This window comes from Cydia splendana, chromosome 9, assembly GCF_910591565.1.
Source record: "Cydia splendana chromosome 9, ilCydSple1.2, whole genome shotgun sequence".
NCBI classification, from domain to species: domain Eukaryota; kingdom Metazoa; phylum Arthropoda; class Insecta; order Lepidoptera; family Tortricidae; genus Cydia; species Cydia splendana.
In genome coordinates this window covers 1174085-1198548 of record NC_085968.1, presented here as the reverse complement: position 1 = coordinate 1198548, position 24464 = coordinate 1174085, and the positions used below count along the sequence as shown (strand labels likewise).

General features: G+C 37.6%; 1 protein-coding gene across 2 annotated transcripts in view; it reads right to left on the bottom strand.

Moving 5' to 3' along the window:
- Positions 1-2783: 2783 nt before the first annotated feature.
- Positions 2784-24464, bottom strand: part of LOC134793358 (uncharacterized) — a 42441-nt gene continuing 20760 nt past the window's right edge. The window contains exons 2-4 of one of the 2 annotated variants that reach the window (XM_063764917.1): positions 4920-5514; positions 4808-4871; positions 2784-4759 (exon numbers count right to left, since the gene is read on the bottom strand). In XM_063764917.1, the coding sequence (XP_063620987.1) occupies positions 3430-4759; positions 4808-4871; positions 4920-5514 (1989 nt within the window). In that variant the 3' untranslated portion in view covers positions 2784-3429. Of the gene's footprint in view, positions 4760-4807; positions 5515-24464 lie in introns of both variants that reach the window. The other variant, XM_063764916.1, reaches the window with a different exon arrangement.

The following is a 24464-nucleotide window of genomic DNA, read 5'->3' as shown; positions in this document are numbered from 1 at the left end:
TTAAAGAGTACTAACAAAATCCTAACTCAATTAATTAGTGCAAATATTTTAAGGTTTGCGATTCCTGCTCGGCCTTGCGTCGCAAGGTGCCCGGTACCACTGTATTGCAGCATTAACTAGAAATGCTTACTTTGGGGAACATTAGCAACTGTCGTTTTTGATAATTACATTTTAGTGGTGAGGGGTGGTACTTAAATGACCGCTATTGAAACCTAAAGTTTAAACTTATAGGCGCGAAGATTTGATTTCCCTAAGAAAATTTTAATTTCGCGTCTTTTTCTGCTATCAAATTGGGTGTGTGTCAGTATAATAGCCCTATATAATTGGCCTATTATTGTATTAAATTTAACGCGCACGCAAAGACGGAAAGCCTGCAATTACGTAAAATTTACTTTCTTATTTACAGCACTCTTGCCCAGATTAAAGCTGATAATTAGTTCGAATCTAGTCTCCCATATTTTTTACGTTCACTGGTACATATGTTTTGACCGAGTAAATAGTAAATATACTAAATACTTTTTTAAATATTCGCGCTCGGGGCGATGGAAGTTTCATCGTTCCGTCGCCCCGCTCCATGCAACGACCAATCGCGTTAGCTCGCTGGCTCGTGCGCGGCAACTTTAAAGCAACGATAACGTTTTTGATGGTTTTTTGTGTTACGAATCATATTTCAAGCCGATTTTTACAGTATTCGATGAAGGAGAACTCATAATAAAAATCCCATATGATATTGATCTATTACCATTTTTAACCAGGCAATTAATGCACAACCCCATAAAACCTCCCATACGGTATTATTTAGTGTACGATTAAATTACAACGCTTGTACTTATTGTAATTTGGAAATAATGAGAGAAAAAATAGCCTATTACCATTTTTGAGGACGGAAATATACTGAATTTAATAATAACCGTAGGTTATTTACTTTATATGTAGGATACAGAATTATTTTTTGTGTGATTCATGCTTAATGTCATAAAGCAAATATTTCTCTATGAGTATAAATTTAAAAAATGTTATTAATATTTTTTACAAACTTTCTGTGATTTTTTATATTTTTAAATTTTTTTTAAATACCTAAATGTAATATATTTATTTGGATTATGTGTCGACGTAATCACTAGATTTATTATCTGTCCCATACACCGAAAATTTCATCTATTACTAATTATTTCCATTCCGCCATACTAGCCGAGCGTACCTTTCTTGGCCTAAAAGGCCTTTGTGAATATCGACTATTTCCATACATTATTCAGGTTTCGATGGCGTTTTTTATGATTTTTATCAACGATTGTCATCTTGGCTATTTAGGTCCCGTCTGTCGAGTCTGTCGCTTGCGAAGATTAAACAACTCACGCTAGAACGTCCGGGCCCGGGTCCGGGTCGAGGCATCCGACAATTCGTTTTCTAAAGGGGCCCACTGATTAACAGTCCGCCGGACGGTATCGGCCTGTCAGTTGTTCGGAACTGTCAAAATTTTGACTGACAGGCTGATACGGTCCGGCGGGCTGTTAATCAGTGGGCCTCTTTAGACGGGTAATCGGTGATCACGTGACACGATGCTTTCTTTACAACGACGGGCCGTTATCTACGAGTAGGTACCTCGTTTTTTAGCATTAGAAAAGACTACACGATATTGCTGCGTCTTTTTATTGACACACGCTTTTAAAAAAATAGTAACTATTGCTTATGAAACCAAAATTATGTAAATGAACATGTATGCTTTATTATTGTTACATATTTGATGCGATTTACTTTTCAAACGTGTCTTTCAATAAAACACGCCAAGATCGTGTAGTTTTTATTCTAATGCTAAAAAAACGTGGTACCTACTACCTATAACGGGAGTACCTACTTAATCCTTATGCAGAAATAGACAAGCAGCACAATTGGATTAGGTCTAACCTCGAAATCTCTAGAAGAGTCCTGAAATTTGGTATGTCTGTTAATGAAAGGTCTCTTTTTCATGTCCACACTATTTGACATTTGGGGACCTCGAGGAATCGCAGCCATCTTGGATAAAGTGTACTATCCTGGAGAAATTTGCGTTTTACTCTAAATCTACGTTCTCTATGAAAATATGGTGTAAGGCAACATTAAAGCTTATTAAATTCTACACAAAAAAGTTCTACATATCTTTGCGGAAAAAATACATCTTGTTATAGAAAATAATTGCTGAATCCAGATTTAGCGCTTATATCCTCTCTTAATAAGAAACTTGGAGGAATATGAATTCCACTTTAATCTATACATTTGTACACGTTCTAGCCCAATATCAACATACTTTACAGCCCGATCAAGCTCCTTTGTAGGTACAGTCGCCATTAGGTATATCGCAGCTGCTAAGGTGCTCAAAAATATCTGAACATGCACTTTAATCTCACGATAATAGAGGCTTTATTCAGATTTTGAAACACCTTGGCCGCTCCGATATATTGCTTTGGTTTATGTTTTAGTTTTCTTATAAACAAATTTTGAAATCAGTACCCCTAGATAAGAGTAAATTTCATTCGAAAGCGTGACGTGACGTACGCGTTTGCGTTAAGATAAGTTTTGTATGGGATTTTGAGTTTCCAAAACGTCCCTCTTGGTTCAAAATCCCATACAAAAATAGACATAACGCAAACGCGAACGCACTTCGCGCTATCGAATGAAATTTGACACTAGGGGGTGCTAGGGGTTTGGAAATCTGTTGCTGGACACCCCATAGTGTATTATGGGTTGATAAAACACCCGGTATGCCTAGAACGAAGATGATCAGAAAAATAAAAAAACATCAGATATTTTTATAAAAATGTAATTTACTATCTTAAAATATAATTAGTTAAAGGCAGTGTTGTTTCCACATTTTTTTGAGTATTTACCATTCTATCATAATAATTAAATACATACTTAATATATCACTAGAATCGGGTAACTTCGATGTTCTCAAGACTAAAGTATCTGTCAAAATAAAGTACTAAAGAAAAGGCAAATACATATTTATGATATTTACAATTTTTTTCTACTAAGTATTTTTACATAAGTTTTACTTTTATCCTTTTGATTTACCTAGCAAGATATTATTATCAGCTGTCATTTAACGTAAACATTATTATACTCGTACATTATAAAATTTATTAAAATGACAGGTTATCTGCTGAACTGTAAATCCATCTCACTTAAATTTAACTTTAACTTACCTACACTGTTTTCTAGAGTGTAGATAAGTAATAGTTTTAAGTGATGGACAACAATTGGATTGTCAGTTTTATAACGAATTCTGTATTTTGACAGAGTATAAGCTCGTTCGTAATTATTATACATCGTTAAAACAAATTTTAGGCCTCAAACCCAGACCTAATAACAAACCTTACTCCAAAGTACTAAGAAAAGTACTTTTTGGTATCACATTTATGGCAACTGTGAATATAGGTACTTTTATCTAACTTAGAAAACGAATGGTACTCTCGGTTTGTCGTAGAAGTAGCCTTGGTCTTCGATGAAGGGGGCTCGGGTTGTCGATGGGGGTAAATAGATTGGGGGAGCTCTGGTCGTGGAAGGGGGAATGTAGATTGGGGGTGCTCGTGTTGTAGACGGGGGGATGTATACTGGAGGTGCCCTGGTGGTAGGAGGGGGTAAGTAGATTGGGGCTCTGGTTGTTGGAGGCGGAATGTAAATGGGTGGCCTTGTTGACGGTGGGATGTATGGAGGTCTTGTGGTAGATGGGGGAAGGTATACTGGGGGCGATGTGGTTGACGGAGGTAAATAGATAGGAGGAGCTCTGGTTGTGGGCGGTGGGATGTACACTGGTGGTCTGGTGGGGTATGTGAAGGGGTTTGAGGGCTGAGGGTAGTAATAGCCTGTAGTTCTAGTCTGTGGGAGTTGGGTGGAGTATGTGGGTGGGGGGCGTGTGGTGGGCGGTGGCGTAGGCCTCGTGGTAGGGGGTGGAGGACGCCGCGTTGTAGGCGGAGCTGTGGGTCTAGGCGTAGTCACTGGGGGTAAGTAAGTAGATGGCGGAAGAGGTCTCCTGGTGGTAGTGAATGGGGGTAAGTAAGTCGATGGGGGGAAAGTTCTCGCGGTTGTGGGGGGAGTTCGCCTAGTTGTAGTTGGTGTTGGGTAAGTAAATGTGACGCTAGGTTTGGGGTATGTGTAACCTGTAGTTCTAGTTTGTGGTAATTGGGTTGAGTAAGTAGGTGGTCTTGTAGGGGGCGGTGTGGGCCTCGTGGTTGGGGGTGGTGGAGGCCTTGTTGTCGGTGGAGGTGTGGGCCGAGGCGTAGTTACTGGGGGTAAGTAAGTAGAGGGTGGTAATGGTCTCCTAGGGGTAGTGGGAGGTAGATAGGTGGAAGGAGGGAAAGTTCTAGCCGTAGTCGGGTAAGTGAAGATGACGCTTGGTGTGGGGTAGTTGTAACCTGTGGTTCTAGTAGGGTATAGTATTGTGGAGTAGGTCGGTGGTGGTCTTGTGGTTGGGGGTGGTGTTCTGCGAGTTGTAGGTGGGGTGGGTCTTGGCGTAGTTACTGGGGGTAGATAAGCAGTAGTCGGTCGCCTTGTTGTAGGTGGTGGGGTCGGACGGGGTGTGGTTACTGGAGGTAGGTAGGTAGAGGGTGGCAATGGTCTTCTGGTTGTGGGGGGTAAGTATGTAGAAGGAGGCAAAGGGCGCCTAGTAGTAGGGATCGTAAAGGTTACGCTTGGCGTGGGGTAGGTGTAGGTGTAGGGGGGTGGAGTTCTTCTTGTGGTTGGCGGGGGAGTTGGGCGAGGAGTTGTTACTGGGGGCAAGTAGGTAGATGGAGGGAGTGGTCTCCTAGTAGTTGGTACTGGGGGCAAGTAGGTGGATGGAGGGGGTGGTCTCCTAGTAGTTGTTACTGGGGGCAAGTAGGTGGATGGAGGGGGTGGTCTCCGTGTAGTTGGAACAGGGGGTAAATAAGTAGATGGAGGGAAAGTACGAGCAGTAGTTGGTGGTGTTGGGAAAGTGAACGGGATGCTGGGTTTAGGGTAATTATATCCAGTGGTTCTTGAGACGGGGACTTGTGTGGAATAAATGGGGGGTGGTCTTGTAGGTGGTGGTGGGGGTGGTCTTGTAGGTGGTGGTGGGGGTGGTCTTGTAGGTGGTGGTGGTGGTGGGGGCGGAGCTCTGGTTGGTGGGTTGAAAGGTGTACTGGGCCGCTCGTAAACGTAGCCTTGCGTTGGTCGCGGTGGCGGCGGCGGTGGTCTAGTCGGCGGGGGCGTTGGTCTGGTCGGCGGTGGAGTTTGTCTAGTCGGCGGCGGCGGTGGAGGCCTAGTCGGCGGGTTGAAAGGTATGGTAGGCCTCTCATAAACATATCCTTGTGTCGGCTGCGGCACATAAACGTTATTCTGGTTCTGCGGCTGAGGGAAGGGTATCTTCGGCTTGGGGTAGAAGTAGCCGTCCTCGTCGAGGTCTGCTCGGATGGGGGCTCCGAAGACGGCGTAGTTCTGGTTGGGAAAGCTGGAGATGTCGGGCTCGGCGCATGTCTGGTGCAGCGCCAGCAGCACCACCGCTAGGTGCACTGACAGCCTCTGGAATTGAGAAAATAATGACGTTAGTATAACTCTAATAGGTTGCAGTCAACATTCAGTATATGTTAATACTGCTAATAAAATTAAAATATTGAACTTTCATAATAGTCCAGCGTTTTTGAGACATATTTTAACGAGCCCGTGTAAATATTAGGTATATGTCAAGGTCGTTTCGTAATGTGGTTAGCGCCTCAAATACTGTTTGTATGTACATGTTTGGTCTAGTCACAGTATAGAGTTATACAGTATAGAGTCTATAGTCTATAGAGTAAATCTAACGATTAAAAATCGGCAAGAAAATAAAATCGAGCCAATGTAACTGAATTTGGGTTAGTGTACTGTTACTATATTTACTGTGTTAACCTTTTGGTCGATCTAACAAATTGCTCCCACTACGGTTTTATGCGATGTCATTAATCTTTTGCTCGTAAATGATGTCATAATAATGATTTGTTCATTTGTTAGACACTTCTACAGGTCTTACTAGACAATCTAGACATGTATCTAGATGTCTAGATTGTCTAGATATGTATAATGACATTAACGACTTCATTTTTATGAGGCTCTTACTGATTTCGTAAAGGTGCTGAAGATACGAGGATTAATACCTATTAATACTTTCTTCGACCTTGAACTTATTGTAACTAAATAGGTACGTATTACGTAAGATCATTTCTTGTAGGTTCAGTCATTTTCTGTTTTTATTTATTTCAAGTGAAATTGAGGTCAAGGTCAGTTTGGCGAGTAACAGTATTTTTATTAAAAAAAAGTAAAACTTAAAAAAACATATTTATTTTTTATTATTTAATTGTAGACACGTTATTCACCTGAATTGTACGATTAGAATCAAAATGTAGAACAATACAAACGTAGACCTAGGTAGCTGACCTGCCCGCAGTGTCAAAAGTGAAGTTTTTGTTAGAAGAAACGTCACATTTGACACTGACATATCTAACACATATCGTTTCTAATAACATATTTTGTCAATGTCAAATTAGTCATTCGACAAAATTTATCTTTACGAAATATGTTATCGTTTTAACCAAAATCTGCATGTAAAAGGTCATGTCACTAACTGACCCAGTTCCTAAATGGGCTTGTCACGAAAAAAAAAACAAATATTTGTCCAAAATGTTCGTTGGCATTCGATGTTTAGTTAAGACATCTTAATTGGTATAGGTATTCATTTAAGGTGTAAATACGACATTAACATCATTTGTTCATGTTTTACACCAATTACTTGAAGTATTTGAAGGTAAGTAAATAGATCTTGATTTGATTGCTTTGTAGTAGGTACCCATAGTAAGCATAAATGATGATAATTATTTGAATACCTTGTTAGAAAAAAATATGGCATTAAACTTATTTATAGACTACTCTGATATTTAATATAGGTACATAGAATTAGCAAAATTATCCTAGATTTATTAACAAATATTTTATTGGGATAAAGTACTCATATCTATAGTGAAATTTTTTATCGCCTGTAATTTTTTTCCGAGCTCAAATACGCAAATTTAAACAGAATTTCAATTTTGTTAATTTGAATCGTTTCCAGGGATGTTGCGGATGCAGATTTTTTGACATCCGCGGATACGGATGCGGATGCGGATATTTAAAGCCTCACATCCGCGGTTTGGTACTTAACATACGTCAAATATTACATTTTAGCATTTTTATTTTAAAAAAACGAAACGTTTAGTATTTGAGCAAGAATATAGGTGCCTTTTATTTAATAAACAGTAACTTGGCCGACTTTTCGGGATCTAGACGATTTTGTTATATATAATAACGAAATTACCTAGCACTTACGCTGCCGGCGCCGCCGCTAATACGTTCCTGTTACCGACTTGGTCGACATCCGCATCATGCGGATGCTCCGCATCGATTTTATGCGGATGCGGATGTTGAAAATAATGCGGATGTTCCGCGGATGCGGATGCGGATGCGAATATTCGCAACATCCCTGCATACAAAAAAAGTAACGATACTGCAGTTAAGTACGCGCCATGAAGGGGAAGTATAAAAAAATATTTTTAAAACGTTAAAGTTTTATACTAGTAATAAGTTGGAAGAGCGAGGCCTTCTGACACAGATACTAGGTATACCTACTAGGTCTCAACCCCTTTATATAACAGCTTTAGGTTGAACGAAATATTTTATTTTATTAAAGATGTTTCACTGTGGTTTTGTGGAGTTGTGAGTATTGTGACGGCCGAGATCACTATTTACTAGTTACTTTAGTTTAATTAATAGTAAACTCCATTTTATTTGTTTCTAATTACCCATAATAAGATAATAAACAAATAGAATCACGTAAAAGAAATTAAATAACAATAACTCCTCAAATTAGTGACTTAAATTAAATAATAAAACCTCAATAAAACTCAAATCAAGCATGAACATTGAACACACATGCAGTTAACAAAAATGATTAACCTTTTGATTGTAATGATCGGTTAATTATAATTATTCCCCTTCACTGTAACCGCAGTTAACTAATATAACATGTATCGATTCAGTGATTTTGATTGATGATATCGAATATAAGATCAATGTGGAATAGAATGATGTTGATCTAAAATGGAGTTCATTAGAAATGAGACATAATGTAAACAAATATGACGACACAGCACAGATAGTGCAACCTGTACGGATATTATGGCCGTTTTTGTCTACGTGACAGCGTGATAAACGGTGTCCGATAAACACTTTCTATCCCGCGGAGTTAAAAAGTGACAGTTATTTTATCACGTGGATAAAGCGATCGATAAATATAATAGTAAAATAATGGAATTTAATCACGTTGCACTCGTTAAAGACATTAAATAAAAGCCGAATTTTCAGTGTTTTTTAAATTCCTTCCTATATTTGTTTTACTTATAATTGGCTCCTTGTAAGTATTTTGGACCACAGTTTCCGAAATGTCACGTTTTTATTGTTTAACATATGACCACCTTTTAAGGATAATTAAATTACCCGTCCATCTTTCCTGGACACTTTTTTTAACAAGGTGTCAGTGACAAAATACCGCTTATTAAATTGATAAAAAACATCTTATTAAAGAACTTCATCATCGTAATGATGATTTGTTGTTTCGACAATTTAACAAGGTGTCTTTGTCAACAATGATAACATTTCTTTTTATTCATTTCCACATAAGGACCACGGTTGATTGCACATTTTATCATGTCCGGTTCCTTGATAAATAGACCACTGTCTGAATTAGCTTTAAGTGTTTGGCTGTCTCTTTATTTCTTCTCAAATCTAAATGAATTTGAAATGTAATAAATAGACATGGGTCTATTTTTACATTTATCATATCATTTATGTTATTTATTTCACAAATTCACCGAAAATACAGTCATGTTTTTTAATTAAATGGCTTATTCACAATTAAACTTCGTGTAAAACATTGTTCAATATTTTTGTTACCTACTCGTAAATTTTACACCTATTATTCCCTCACGGCCTAAAATTAGTATTCTGTTAATAACACACTTAATAAATGGACAAACACGTATATTTTACATTCCATTTCGGCAATATTGCACGGATATAGACCGAGAGCACACACACAATGAGGCAAGCGGCGCCAATACATCCGTCACACTGTTGTCAGAAAAACTAGGCTGTCGTTTCCACCACTAAGCAATACTTACACAAAACAGTATAAAGAATGTCTCTAATCCGTAACTATAGCCGGTCAAACAAATTTGTCAGTAGAAAAAGGCGCAAAATTCACAGTTTCTGTGGGACGATTACCCTTTGCGCCTAAATTTTGTAAATTAGCCGCTTTTTTCTACTGACAGAAATGGCTTGACAGACTATAATAATAATATGTAGGGACTCTGTGAGCTGTTGACCTTGCGAACCTTCATGGATCCACCATTATGAAAAAAAAAATTGAAAATTAACTATGCCATCAGTTTCCTTAAACCTACCACCTAGCCACTCCCCGAAGTTAACGGAGTTTAAAAAAAACTCTGTGTATAATAGTTTGTTGGAGTGTGCTCTATGTAGCGTTGTACTTTTCTCCGTCTATCGTATGTTAAACGCATTGTGTAAGGGGGTCATCTTGCCTAATGTAGGTTTAAATATTTAGCGCCAGGTTAGGCAGAGAAACGTGCATGGTGGATAATACGCAGTCAAAACTGGGCTTAGCTCACCTTCCTTAAAGGGATCAATTTTACCAAATGAAATGAATGAACATGAACCTAGTCGCAGATGTTACGCTATTATTTTAAAACAACATAACGACATTATAAAAAAAAAATCACAGATTTCGTGCCTCACACGACTATCGAGCACATTGGAAATGAATCTACGGAATTCGAAAAAATATTGTCGCTGAGCGACGAGAAAGTCTGGATAAGGAAAAAGTTACAAAATAAAACTACAACGTTGAATGATAATTATTTTATTCTTAGACTAACACAAGTATCCTGGTCATAACGCATGTGAACAAACAAATTGCAAAATTTCCACACGCGGATCGAAGTTTGAATAATTGTCGCCGTGGCGCATAAGTAGGTACATATTTCATTTTTCGATTAATAAGCAGGATATATTAATGTTCAAAGTACAAGAAAATTATTACACGGCAAATCCGTAGTCAACTCGAGAAGTGGTAGCCACATCGCCGTTATCGTCACTCGAGTCTTGATCGGCAGCGGCCCATTTGCTGCAAGATATGTATTTTTCTTGACAGCAGTTTGACGCGACGAGAGATGACCATAACAGCGTTTGTCTATCTCCCTCTCCCTCTCCCTCTCCCTCTCCCTATCGATAATTCACAACAAACACCGATAACGAACTCTGCGAAACATGAAGTCATATATGTCATGTGAAAAATGTCGTTCTGACTTTTTGACTATTTAAAGGTTAGGCTACAGGGCAAACCCTTAACCCGATCGTCTTTGTTTTAGGCTCAAATTGTAGCTGACTAAATTGTCCAGAGCCGTTTTTCTCAAATTTTTGATATCATTCTTCGTTTTCAAATTATCGAGCACCAAAATCAAAAATTCGGAAAAAAAATAATTTTATTTTCACTATTTCGACCATAACTTTTTTGTTTTTGACTTTCTCGAATAATTATTGTTGCACCTTACATTACAGCTCTCGTGATTATGCGTATTTTGAGCCTATTTTTTAATATCATATCTTCACAACTTTCCGAGATATAAGGGGATCGCACTTTTTCGTGAAATCGGAGCCTATACTGGAGCGAACGAAAAGACATTTCCAATGTCAAAAAGATCATTCAAGTAACATATATGTCGTACTAGTTTTCGCTGCTAGAAATTGTATTAGTAGCTTAATAGGAACTGGCGTGAAGTGGCGTGAAATAGGGCACAGTGGCGTTCTCTTGTGTCAGAGGCTAAGATCCTTTTTGGGTTACTGAGCCAGTGATGTAAGTATGTATGTATGTAGTAGGATACAATGATCTGATTGTAAGATTGAAATCCCTACTAATATATAAATAAGAAAGTAGGTAACTCTGTCTGTCACTTCTTCACGCTTAAATCGCTGAAGCGATTTAGATGTAACTTTAGTCCACGACTTACAACTATGGTCCAAATTCAAGTTCCAATAAAATATGTATAACTATTTTACAAATTATATTGAGTATATAATATAGAAAGAGCATTAGTGTTCTAAACTCCAAAATAAATGTAACGAGTACAAATCATAAAGGCTCGCTAAAAATCAACGCTAAAAACCATAGTTGTACTTAAGGACTATTGTTACCAGATTTTACGGTATGGAAATAGTTTGGGGCCAGGAAAGGACATACATATACACATACAGGATGGACAGGGACTCAGGAGGATAAGTAGTTTTTATCAAACATCCCACTCAGACAAAGTCACAGGCAATAACATTTTACTGCTACTATTAAGCATCTAAGTGATAAACAAAGCTAGGTGATTCCATCTGGCCAGAGACAAGCCGACCAATTACCTGATTGAAATAAGAGCCACTTGACACCAATGCACAGAAACGTATTGACGATTAACCTACGTGAGCTTAATGGTGACATTCCATTTCCAACTGCAGCTGCAATACTGTCAATTTTACTATGGAAATTGACAATGACAGCGACGCGTTCAGTACCAGTAGTGCAGTTGCGGTTAGAAATGGAATGTTACCATAAAGGTGGCGTTCCGGTTCAGACTTCATCAGTATTGCAGCGCGACATTGCTGTCGCAAATGACGAAATTCGGGCCTGCGAATTTATTTTGACATTTGCGGCAGGAACGCAGTCTGCAGCGACAAGGTGACATCTAAGTGGTAGAGTATGCCTTAAGGCATTAAGTCCGCCATGTGTACTTATTTATTTATTGTGCAATAAAGTTTAAATAAATAATAAATAAAGCTAGGTGATTCCATCTTATTATCTGGCCAGAGACAAGCTGGCAATGCACAGAAATGTATTTACGATTAACCCACGTGAGCTTAAAGGTGACGTTCGGATGTCAACTGCAGCTGCATAACTGCTGCGTCGTTGTTGCTGCCGCTGTATTCAATCATCAAGTCCTTTGATAAAATAAGTGACGGGATGAACGTCATAATCGCGGCAGTTATATATGTCGCAGTCGGATCGTATAATCCGCCGTATTACATTACGGCTAGCCGTTTTCAAAAACAGGGGCGTTTTGAAATGCGGCGGTTTAACGATTAGCCGGATTGAATGCGGCTGAATGAGAATCCGCCGGAATGTATTCGGCGCCATACGTTCTTCAACACGGCTAGCCGTAATACAGCGAGTCATTAGCCGCCGCTTTGACAGTTTTTAGTTCCCATTTTTAACACCCGTGGCGCTGCCTGACAAACGCTGGGGTGTCCATCAAATCTGGAGTTCGTCGGACTGTTTCTTTTCAAAAAACATTTCTTTCGCAACTTAACTAGACGGAGCCGGAGACGGCTCCTATTTCTGAGCGGTTTGCCCTTCGGGCATCTGAAGCTACCTAACGAACCTAACCTACCTACCTATTGATTTAGTGAGACGTCCGTGAAAACATTACACTTTGGGGAAAAAAGCGTAGGTAGGTAAGTAGGTTAGGTTCGTTAGGTAGCTTCAGATGCCCGAAGGGCAAACCGCCCAGAAATAGGAGCCCCGCTTGCGGGGCTCCGTCTATTTAAGTTGTGAAGGAAATGTTTTGGAAAAGAAACACATGTAGTGCGGTGGGACCATGGTAAAAATAAATTAAATTGCAAACATTGTCAAACTCCGGTTACGTAGGCGACCGAAAGAACTGGTCACTCTACAATCTAAAATAGTAGTACGATGCGGCTAAACGTTGGCCGCCTTATTGAAGAACGTATTGCAATGACAATCCGGCTAATCGTCGAACCGCCGCATTTCAAAACGCCCCTGTTTTTGATAACGGCTAGCCGTAATGTAATACGGCGGATTATACGATCTGACTACGACATATATATGTGGTGGCGAATGTCACTTACTTTATCAAAGAAATTGACAGATACAGCGGCCGCAACAACGATGCCGCAACAGTAAGGGTAACATTCCATTTCGAACCGCAGCTGCATTACTGTCAATTTTACTATGGAAATTGACAATGACAGCGACGCGTTCAGTACCGGTAGTGCAGCTGCGGTTAGAAATGGAATGTTACCATTTGGCAGCTGCAGTTGACATCCGAACGTCACCTTAAGGCTTAACTCTAGTTAGACCAAGAAAAGTCTGCAGCGATTCTGATAGCCCACGCAGTGCAAGTGTTATTTAGACGTCATAATCTCATAGAAGTTTGACGTTTAAAATAACACTTGCACTGCGTGTGCTATGAAAATCGCTGCAGACTTTTCTTGGTCTAAGTCTACATTACTGCGGGATATGTCAAATGGTAATTTTAACTTGGTATTGATATTCATTTCGACTACAGTCAGCAGTATTGTTACTGCCGTCTGCATTGCTGCAGAAAATGTCAGTATCACTACACCTTATAAAACAAAGTCCCCGCTGCGTCTGTCTGTTTGTGTGTATGTATGTTCGCGATAAACTCAAAAACTAGTGAACGGATTTTCATGCGGTTTTCACATACCAATAGAGTGATTCTTGAGGAAGGTTTAGATGTATAATTTGCTAACCCGTGCGAAGCCGGGGCGGGTCGCTAGTAATATTGATATTATTATGATATGCAGCATTACTGCAGCACCTAGTAATGCTGGTGCAGTCTGAATTCGAATGTAACCTTTAGTGTGACTAAAAGGGCAGTATGTCAATGCGAATGTAGATGTTTTGTTTTTAAATAAAATAAAGCATAAATAATGGAGATTTTAATATTAACATGTTAATTTTGAAATAGCCTATGGACATAGTTTTTAAAGACATTAGACATTACACTGAAAACTAAATAGACAATAAATTAAACATCTACAATGTAAACTCATGTCGATCGTAATAGTTTTACAAACGGGTCATAACTACACCGTTTATAGTAGGTATGCTTAACTCGATTGCATCTTTCCTGTAGACATCGCAAAGTTAAAAGAATCTAAAGTTAATTTTTGCGCTGCACTCTTACAAGAAGGATTATTTTTCAGTACTTGAGACTCAAATAAGAAAATCTTTTAAATTTTCGGACTAAAAAAACGGCTTCACTGCTTGACAGAGTGCGCGGGTGTAGCAACAGCATTATAAACATGATAGCTAATGAGCTAGGTTGTCCTCTGTTGTGGGCAATGGGTCAGCGGACAAAGTCACTTTTGATTATAAATTATTCAATTTTATTAGGTTACTGTTGTTACTAACATAAATGATAAGCAATAACTAACAAATTTATGGACCATATACCATATGTTGTCTTTAATAAAGAAATTTATAAGGTATATATTAATATTTCTTAGCCTTAAAAGGCTAATACCTACTAAAGTATTACCCGTAACATTAGTACTTATAAAACCTGTTTATTAATATCGAAATAAAAAAAATAGTCTATCGCAGTCCTTGGCAGGCAATAGAAACAAACATATATATATTATTGAATACTTTGTAACATGCATCATATGCATGCATTCAGTAGCCGGGTTATGATGAAACAATTCCAAGTTAGATTGTAGGTAATATTTGTACCTACCTATGTTCTTTAATGATCTAACTTTGACCTTTAAAGAGCAAACAATATTCTGCTCTATAAATCTAAGTATTTTAATATATGTTGTAAAAATAACGTTGCAATGCTTGCAATAAATTCTCTTAGAATTTAAAGGTATTTAATATAATATGCTTCATCAAGTTTATAAAAAATATTGACGCTAAATAGAATTTTATGCTCTATAAATCTAAATATTTTGATAAAAATTATAAAAATAAAATTGTAAGGGTCATTCTCCAAAAATATGTCCGCCGTCCAATTGCCGCGACCCATACTAAAATGTATGAAAAGAGTCGTGGCAATTAGACATAATCGCAGACATATTCACAGAGAATGACCCACAACACAAGTTCCCTTAACATCCTAGGGAAACCCATTAGAATGCTTTTCAGCAATTTGATGAAAATATATCGATGCTAGATTGTAATATGCCTATGCCTATTCAGGCAGGATCTTTACTAATGTACTTACCACATTCAAAGAAATAAATAAATGAATTGATTGATTGATAATATTGTGATTGAAAATTAATTCTTTGAATGATAAATACATAATTATTTACTTTACAATAATCGACTTTTAATATAACCGGTAAAATGCAAAACCTACTTACGTCAATTTAAATTAATTTCGAATGCGACCCTCGGACAATCATTATCGTTAACTTAATGGCTATCGTCCATTTCTTTAAGGACAGTTTCATCTTCAGCGTCGCCACGTCTTTATTTGGTTATGGTCCATGCTTTTACAAAGATAAAACTGCGTTCGGTGAAACCATTTATTTAAAAGAAACCCTTAAAATAGGAGCGGCAAAGTTCGATTCAGATTGCGTTTCAAAAACGTTGCGATCGACAGGTGCAAAATTAAGTTGGTGTGACAGATCAAGATTCAAGATTCCCTGTGTGGTAACATTGCCCAATACTAAATTATAGTCCTCTCGTCTGAATGAAGCGCTTCTGGCAATAATTTATGGACAAGAGATTGTATGAGACCATAAATGAGGTAAGAAGACGTTTTTCGTTCATTGATTCAGGAATGTTAAGGCATTTAATTGTTCTTGTACCTTTATTGCGATTTCGCACTTAAGTTTCTGTTTCGACATTTTAGTGTTAACGTGATTATTATAAATGTCATCTTAACCATATATTTTATTGGGTACTTATTTTAATTATATGTTGGCCAATGTTTTCTATAAATTGCAAAAACTGTAATTATTTTAGTATCCTTGTCCCATAATCAAACTGTGTAAAACATAAATTATTTTCTTCATCACTATAAATCTCGTATGTGTTTTTGGACATATTCAGTCTTTAGTCTATTGATGGTTTTCGGCGAAGGAAAGCATCGTGAGGAAACCGGGCTAATCCTATTAATGCCTAGTTTCCCCTCTGGGTTGGAAGGTCAGATGGCAGTCGCTATCGTAAAAACTAGTGCCTACGTCAAATCATGGGATTAGTTGTCAAGCGGACCCCAGGCTCCCGTGAGTCGTGGCAAAATGCCGGGATAACGCGAGGAAGAAGAAGTCTCTTGATGGTAAGAGTAAATTGGTTATTGTCAAAATAAAGAGCCTACGTCTTCGGCCCTGTAAGGCTAAGATGGTCGGCTCTTTATCATTTGTCACCATGCCTGTCACGTTTTAACAAATAAGCAAGCGCGAAAGTGACGCATGGCATAACAGGTGATAAAAATGCGACCATGATACTGCTTCTGGTTAGTCTATTTATATTTTAATTTGTCAGGATATCCTGATGTGATTGATGTTCAAAACAATAAAAACATCATTATCATCTTGTATCTATCTCGAAACGATAATGTATTTATAAAGTATTGTTTATATGCAGGCCTTTGCGCTCACTGGATGAGATTCCGAGACACATCCTACTCATTATAATTTGTAATGGACGGTGTAATGTGACATTTTCTATGAGTGATGTAGAAGCAATAGCTTTGCTTAGTAACAGGTAGATCGTCAACATAAAAATGAATATTTTTCCTCTTTTTGTCCTGCTTGTGTTCTTGATAAAAAAAACTTTATTTTATGTTATTGCTACAGTGAAATCCAGAAACCGGCACAGAAGTGTACAAGTAATTTTGGAACGGGGCAGAATACTGATTTTCCTTAAAAGATTTTAATTTCATTTTATTTTCATCTATATTTTACCTCATAATACGACTACTAAATCATGTACCCGCAAAGCTTAACACTGACTTCGTTGCAGCCATTTAAAAATAAAAAATCGGGCAAGTGCGAGTCGGACTCGCGCACGAAGGGTTCCGTACCATATAAAAAAAAAAACAAAAAAAAAGCAAAAAAAAAAACGGTCACCCATCCAAGTACTGACCACTCCCGACGTTGCTTAACTTTGGTCAAAAATCACGTTTGTTGTATGGGAGCCCCATTTAAATCTTTATTTTATTCTGTTTTTAGTATTTGTTGTTATAGCGGCAACAGAAATACATCATCTGTGAAAATTTCAACTGTCTAGCTATCACGGTTCGTGAGATACAGCCTGGTGACAGACGGACGGACGGACGGACGGACGGACGGACGGACGGACGGACGGACGGACGGACAGCGAAGTCTTAGTAATAGGGTCCCGTTTTACCCTTTGGGTACGGAACCCTAACAAAACATGTCATTAATTATGTCAAATTCAAAGCAACACAAACCATAGACTGCAGATTTCTGTCACTTTTGGTTCTAAGTGGAACCAGTATAATCTGTGGGTTTTTTTACCACATATGTAAAACTCACAGAATAAGTAATCTTACCTATATGTACCATTTATACCTACACTAACCACATTTAATTTCTCAACGCTTGAAAATATTCTTAGTTCTCTGATTAATTTAATGAATAATTTCGCGTTAAAACAGTAAGAATGTTATATATCTATTGAGTTATAATTTGATATTTTATTTAATATCGATGACACTTCAGTTGGCAATTAAAAAGCAAATTTAACGTATCTGGTAACATTCTACTCCACACATAAATTTTCTAGGTTCAACTTGTTGGTCGGGTTTGCCAGAATTAGCAGGTTTGACAAAAACAGGTTTGCAATTTAAATTAAAAATACCAGATGAAAATCCCCATATGTCACTGATGAGGTTTATTCTGACGCCATTTTGCGACATCCAGAAACTGTAGGTAGTAAAACTTCTACAGAAATGTTTGGTGGTCGACTAACAAAAGTGGAGATGAATAATTTTTTAAAACAGATTTTTATTTTTATTTCATTCAAAAATCTAAATATCATTCAAAATATCATTCATAGTTTAGAGCACACTAGCAACGACAATAATTGTTTTTTTTAAATAATTCTTGCGTAAAAGTTCCTGTCCTGATTGAGACTTATGGATAGTAATCAGTCTGTAAAATTCCAAGATTAAAAATATTTGCGTAATCTCTCAGTAAACTCAATAATGCAATTTGGATCAGTAACGAAATAGATACGTATCAAAAACATCCTAGACTAGAAAGCAAGCACCTTGACTCTACTAACTGTAGAAGGTGATTTATCTTAATCACCAATCTCAAAACAAAAGATAAACTATGCAACTGAACTATTCTCACCAAATGAACTTGACTATACAGGAAACTCACGAGTGGATAGAATCTTAGCCGCTGCCATATTGTCATATTTCATATTTATTTATTTCGTATATGCACGGATACACGTCAAAACATTTTAAAGATAAGATTTTAACTTATTAACATTTCCATCATTGATAATAAGCAAAATTCATTCTAATTATACAATGTCAGATTATTAACTAGAATAAACAATAGAATTAAAGTAACTTAAGATTAAATTTAAATTAAATACAATTGCAGTTACAATGGAAGTTACACACTCTCATTTTAAAACGATTTGCTGAAATGACATGAAACTTGGCATGGAGGTTCAAGTAACATATGTCTGGTATAAGGTTTACTCGGGTAATTCCGAATGTCGAAAACTGTCGGATAATTCCGAAAGAGACTTTTATTATGATGGAATTAAGGGTGATTTTCATCTGAATTTCGGAATTATCCGACATTCGGTAATACCCGAATACACCTTACTAGTTTTCGTTGCTAGGTATTGTTTATGCGTTTTGCGAGTAAATGTTTTACATACAAAACTTCTACACGCTCTGTTTCATTTGTATAACAATTTTTGCAACAAAGTATTATGTTACATACTTAGTTTCATGAAATTTAAGCTTGTTGTTTTAAAATGAGAGCGTACCTAAAAAGTGACTCACGCTAGACCGGGCCGAGGCGTCCGACATGTCAATTTCTATGACGGCTGATCGGTGATCACTTGCTGTTTTCCATAGAAAACGAAGCGCCGGAAACTTCGGCCCGGTCCCGGCTCGGTCTAGCGTGAGTCATCCCTAACTTCCATTAATTATGATAGCGGATTTTTGGCGAAGAGTTCGTAGGACACTTTACTCTCTTAAAGTTACGTCAAAGTTACAGAACAGTCTAAGCAAAATTGGCCGTATCCTTGACATATTACGTTCACGGCCTCGCTCCGATAAGCGCCCGGCATCCGGCTGGTTACCAGAATAGGACTCGAGACAATGCCTAAACGATGACGGTTGGCTTTTCCAGTTTGAGCGCGCTTTGAGACCGAACGGCATAACATCAAATTCGTAATTCAGAAATTTTAAGGATTGATTTTGTTTGGCGATTGGGTCCATACTTCAGAGCTTTAAAGTGACGTTCGGATGTCAACAGCAGCTGTCTGTTGCGACGTCGTTGTCGCCGCAGTATCTGTCAATTTCCTTGATAAAATTAAGTAAGGTTTGCCGCCGCATTTACTGCTGCGATTGTGTTATGACGTTCATTCCATGTTAAATTTAGGTAAATTAATGTCGTATATTAGAATAAAGGGATTAGAGTCGCACCAAACAAAGTCTGCAGCGGATTTGATAGCCCACGCAGTGTAAGTGTTATGTATACGTCATAATTTCATAGAAGTTTGACGTTTAAAATGACACTTGCGTAGGCTATCAAAATCGCTGCAGACTTTTTACGGTCTGACTATACCAGTTCGCCGGACGATATCAGCCTGTCAGTTAAACGCAAAAGGTGACATTTCCGAACAACTGACAGGCTGAGGCTGATATCGTCCGGCGAACTGGTAATCTGTGGGCCCCTTAAAACATACATAACACACATTAGCGCTCTCTGTAAAATTTAAACAATTGCCACAACTCAGTTATCGTGCATTTCGCTACTGTACACATTGTTTTGGCGCCATCGAGACGCACGATATGCATCGAGACGATAGCTACATGACATCATTCAGATATCATTCTGATGTCAGTGTATTTGACGTGTATTTGACTACTATTTTGACTAGCGGAATTTAAAAGATGACTCACGTTAGACCGGGCCGTGACCGGGGCTTACTTTTCTATGACATGACAAGTGATCACGTGATGCTTTCCATAGAAAACGATTCGCCGGAAGCTCCGGCCCGGACACGGCCCGGTCTAACGTGAGTCATCCTTAACTCGTCCTGACCCTGACGTATTCCCGCCTCGGATGTATATCATCCTGATCTCCATATTTGATCAGAATGCATGTAAATACCAACTTATTTAGCATAATGTGATCGCCCTTGACTCGGAAATGACTTAACTTGGTCGAATGATGCTTTTAACGTGGGTTGATCTGACCCGCTAGCATGAGTTGCGTTCTCGCGCGCGACTTGATACATCTAGCGCGACTTCATGTATGGACTCGCGTGCGAGAACGCAACTCATGCTAGACCGCCTGGTGTAATATGAACTCTTAGTCTTCGCTTTTTTATGCTTTTGGTTATAACTTTTATTTGTACTTGTATTATCTTGGCGTAGAATGCATTGGTAAGTTCAATCTCTCATAAGTATACCAGCATAGACGGTACTTTATTTTCTCTTTATTTCACATAAAAGATTTTACTAACAGATATTATTATCGTAACTAAGATGAGCTACAAAGTAAGTCGTCGAAAGTAGCGGATGAAAGAAGAGTGCACGCAGCGGAAATGAGAATGCTGAGATGGATGTGTGGAGTGACGAGAAAGGATCGTATTAAGAATGAGTATATAAGAGGAAGTTTGAAAGTAGCTCCAGTAACGGAGAAAATGAGGAGTACTAGGTTAGCGTGGTATGGGCATGTAATGAGGAGGGATGAATGCCATATAGGCAAAAGAATGTTAGGGATGAATGTTGATGGACGGAGAGCGTATGGTAGACCCAAGAGGATATGGGAAAGAAAGGAGTGAGTGCTGAGGAGACGAAAGACAGAGGAGAATGGAAGAGAAAAACATGTTGTGCCGACCCCACATAACGTGGGATAAGGGCAGGGGAAAGAGAAGATGAGCTACAAAGTAAGTATGTGGACCCAAGGTAACGGATTAACTATAAAATTAAATAGATGTCTGACTAGAGACCTCAAAAATGACTATACGTGTATAATCCAAGACTTAAATAATATTATAAGTTAGTGCATAAATTAAATTTGCGTAAATTTTTTCCCTGCTCCTTTAGGTATCGGTCAATTTGATTGACGTTACATCTAACCTTTCTAGATTTATGGTTAATAAATTTGAGATGAGACTGTAATAGTTTCGACACTAAATCTTGTCTGAACTTTGTTATAAGTGTACTTATTTTTTTATCGTATTGCCATAACGCAATCTTGATCACAGATTTATAGAAGATAGTGCAATACACACATCAACACATCTGGTATTTTAGTCTTATGTTGCGTTGTAACAGAGTTTTAAATTTATGTTATTGATTGTTTCTCTCAGTTATGATTATGTAATAATATATACCGATAAATCAAGAATTATCAATTTCTATGGCCATATTTGCAAATATTGTCTGCAAGTATTGCAAGCATTACGCAAAATGTGTGAAAATTTTATTGCATCAGAGTTGAGCTAAAGGAATTGGTAAAAATAATGTCAAGAAAGGTGATTATTTGTAATTTCGCCTGTAACCGGGTATACTTACTCATTATTTTGATGATGGCAACAACGCTGCAACGATGCTATAAAATTCCTGATGTCTGAGAGCGAACATCTAAAATACTAGAAATTTAGTTATCTGTCTCTATATCGATCTTGCAGCATATTTGAGTGACAAACGAACGAAGTAGTTCGCAGACAGTAAACTTTATTATTCCTACTCATCATCATCATCATATCAGCCTTTGATCGCCCACTGCTGAGCATAGGCCTCTCTTCCAGTACGCCACTTATCCCGGTCCTGAGCCAATCTCATCCCGAAGTGACCCGCAATCTTCCGAATGTCGTCCACCCAACGATATTATAAATGCCTACTAATATATATAATATTATAAATGCGAAAGTAACTGTTTGTTTGTCTGTTACCTCTTCACGCTTAAACCGTTAAACCGATTCAGCCGGCGTATTATGGATGGCTTTATCCATCTTTATCCACGTGATAAAAAACTGTCACTTTTTAACACCGTGGGATAGAAAGTGACGGACACCGTTTTATCACGCTGTAGACAAGAACGACCATCATATCCGTACTGATGAAGTTTGATATGGAAATAGTGATTTATCTGCATTACTAAGGTATCCATGTGAAAGCACGTTGGCCGTTACCGTTGTACAAACTCAAACACTCTTCTGTCCATCGGTGGACTTTATGCCTTTTGTAATAAGGTTTACGAACTGTCAACAGCGTGGGCGATGGTAATGATGGTATTATATAAGTTGAACTTGACCGCCGACCTCATCAAAATAAACATACATCATTCACCTGTGTGTGATACGAGAGTTAGCACACGGTTTCGCATTTTGCAATCTATGATATTTGCAAAACAATAGTACATTACTACAGAGGCCGGGACGAAAGGGGTTGCCGGCCGAAGATATATAGACCGAGGCCGAGGATAGGTCTGAGCGCGGGCAACCCCATTTCCCGCCGAGGTATGTATAGTGCTTTTCTCAAACATGCAATGAAATAAATAAAATAAAAAATCCACGAAACCCAAGTTTTATTTATAGAAAAAACTAAAAGTAAAGTACACCCAAAATATAACCAACACGTACCTATATCATTATCACGCGTATGTTTTACACGAGTCGTGTATTTTTACTACCCGTATTTTCATGTATCTTTGATTTTTTCGCCTTGTATCCGTCTGACTGTCGTTTTCGTCACATAAGTTTACATAGTCTTTCATGTTGATATCATGTTTCACATACATCGTTGCTTTATGCACGGAGTAAATAAGTATAATTTCCACAGTGTTGACGAATTTGTAGTTACATCCATTTAAAATATGCCACAAAACTGTTTCTAATAAACTGTAAGCCATTTTTCTTAGTTTCTCAAATAATAAAATTGCCATAAGCAACCATATACATACTTCGTCTTTGACTTGGCGGCAGAGGCAGCAAGTTATTAAAATCAATTCTGCTTACGCTGCCAATTCCAACGCCTACGATTACAATTAATATTAATTTCATTATTTCGTCGGAACTCATATTAAAGTCAAAAAATCAACAACGCACCATAAATCCAATAAAACAGAATGAATATTTTTCAACTTTACCTCCATAACAATTTAAAAAATATAACTACGCGTGTTTGAGTAGACCTTTTTACCGCTAACGTTTAGATGAAATATTTTAAATGTTTTTATTTGTGTAGTTAAATTTATAATTTAAAATTATAAAATTATAGAATGTATTATTTATTAAGTTCATGTTGATTTTATACAAATAAAACTGCAAATTATAGCAAACATTGTTTTTTTGTTTTTTTTTATAGGCGTAGTGGCAGAGTATCATTACGAACCATAAAGCAAATACTGCCTCTAATTTTTTTTAATGGATGAATGCCACGATGCTGTGTCACAAATATCTGTGAAATGAAAATTAAAAAAGAGGACTTTGCCGGCCTAGGCCTGCAAGATGTGTATGAAATTCCATTAACGACCTTTTGTCCTAGCCGCACCTGAAACGTCATACTTCGCAGCCTATTATAAGGAACATAACATCAATATTTCATTGCATGGATTTTATGTTATTCTTTACCTCACTAAGACAAATTTTTTCTTCTTCTTTGAAATGGATAGGCAAAACTGCATTTTATTTTAACTTCTAGAGAAGAAAGAATAACAAAGTAGAATAAGTTTTATATGTAGTACCAAGTACCTAAAGCTTTCTTAGAATAATTAAAGGCAATGAGGTATCAACGTACTGGTGCTCGACGCGGTCCCAGTACATGTCATCTTGAAACTTAAGTCATTGTCAATAGAGGTGACAGCAAGGTGTCATCTATTGGGCATTAGCGTGGTCTAGTACGTTTACCTTAATTGAAAAAAAAAAAAATTAAAAACTAACAGACTGTAGGGTTTATGCGGACTTACCTGCAAAATCATTGTCCAAGTGGACAATTTTTATTCTTTTCTATCGATTTTTCCAAAAAAATGGACATTGGTCTCTTGGAGGAAAGCGGGAAATGGTGAAATGAGTAGGTACAGAGTTTTGTACATAATGTACACCGGTATCTTCAACATAGAGCAATTTAAATTGGTAAATAGGTAACTTTATAAACGTTAATAATTAACGATAATATTCGTAAAAACACGATTAACATAATACATAATCAAATCGTAGACAAACTGGTTTAAAATTATCTTGAGATAAGACAGCTTAAAGTAGACTGACGGATTTCAGAATACGTCTATTTTCGTTTTCAACGTTATAACAGTTGACATACGGTTGAATAATTTTAGTCGTTAATTTTGAGTAAAGTCTTTATTTAACTAAAGCTTTTAAACGAAATATCCTTAGCATTTAG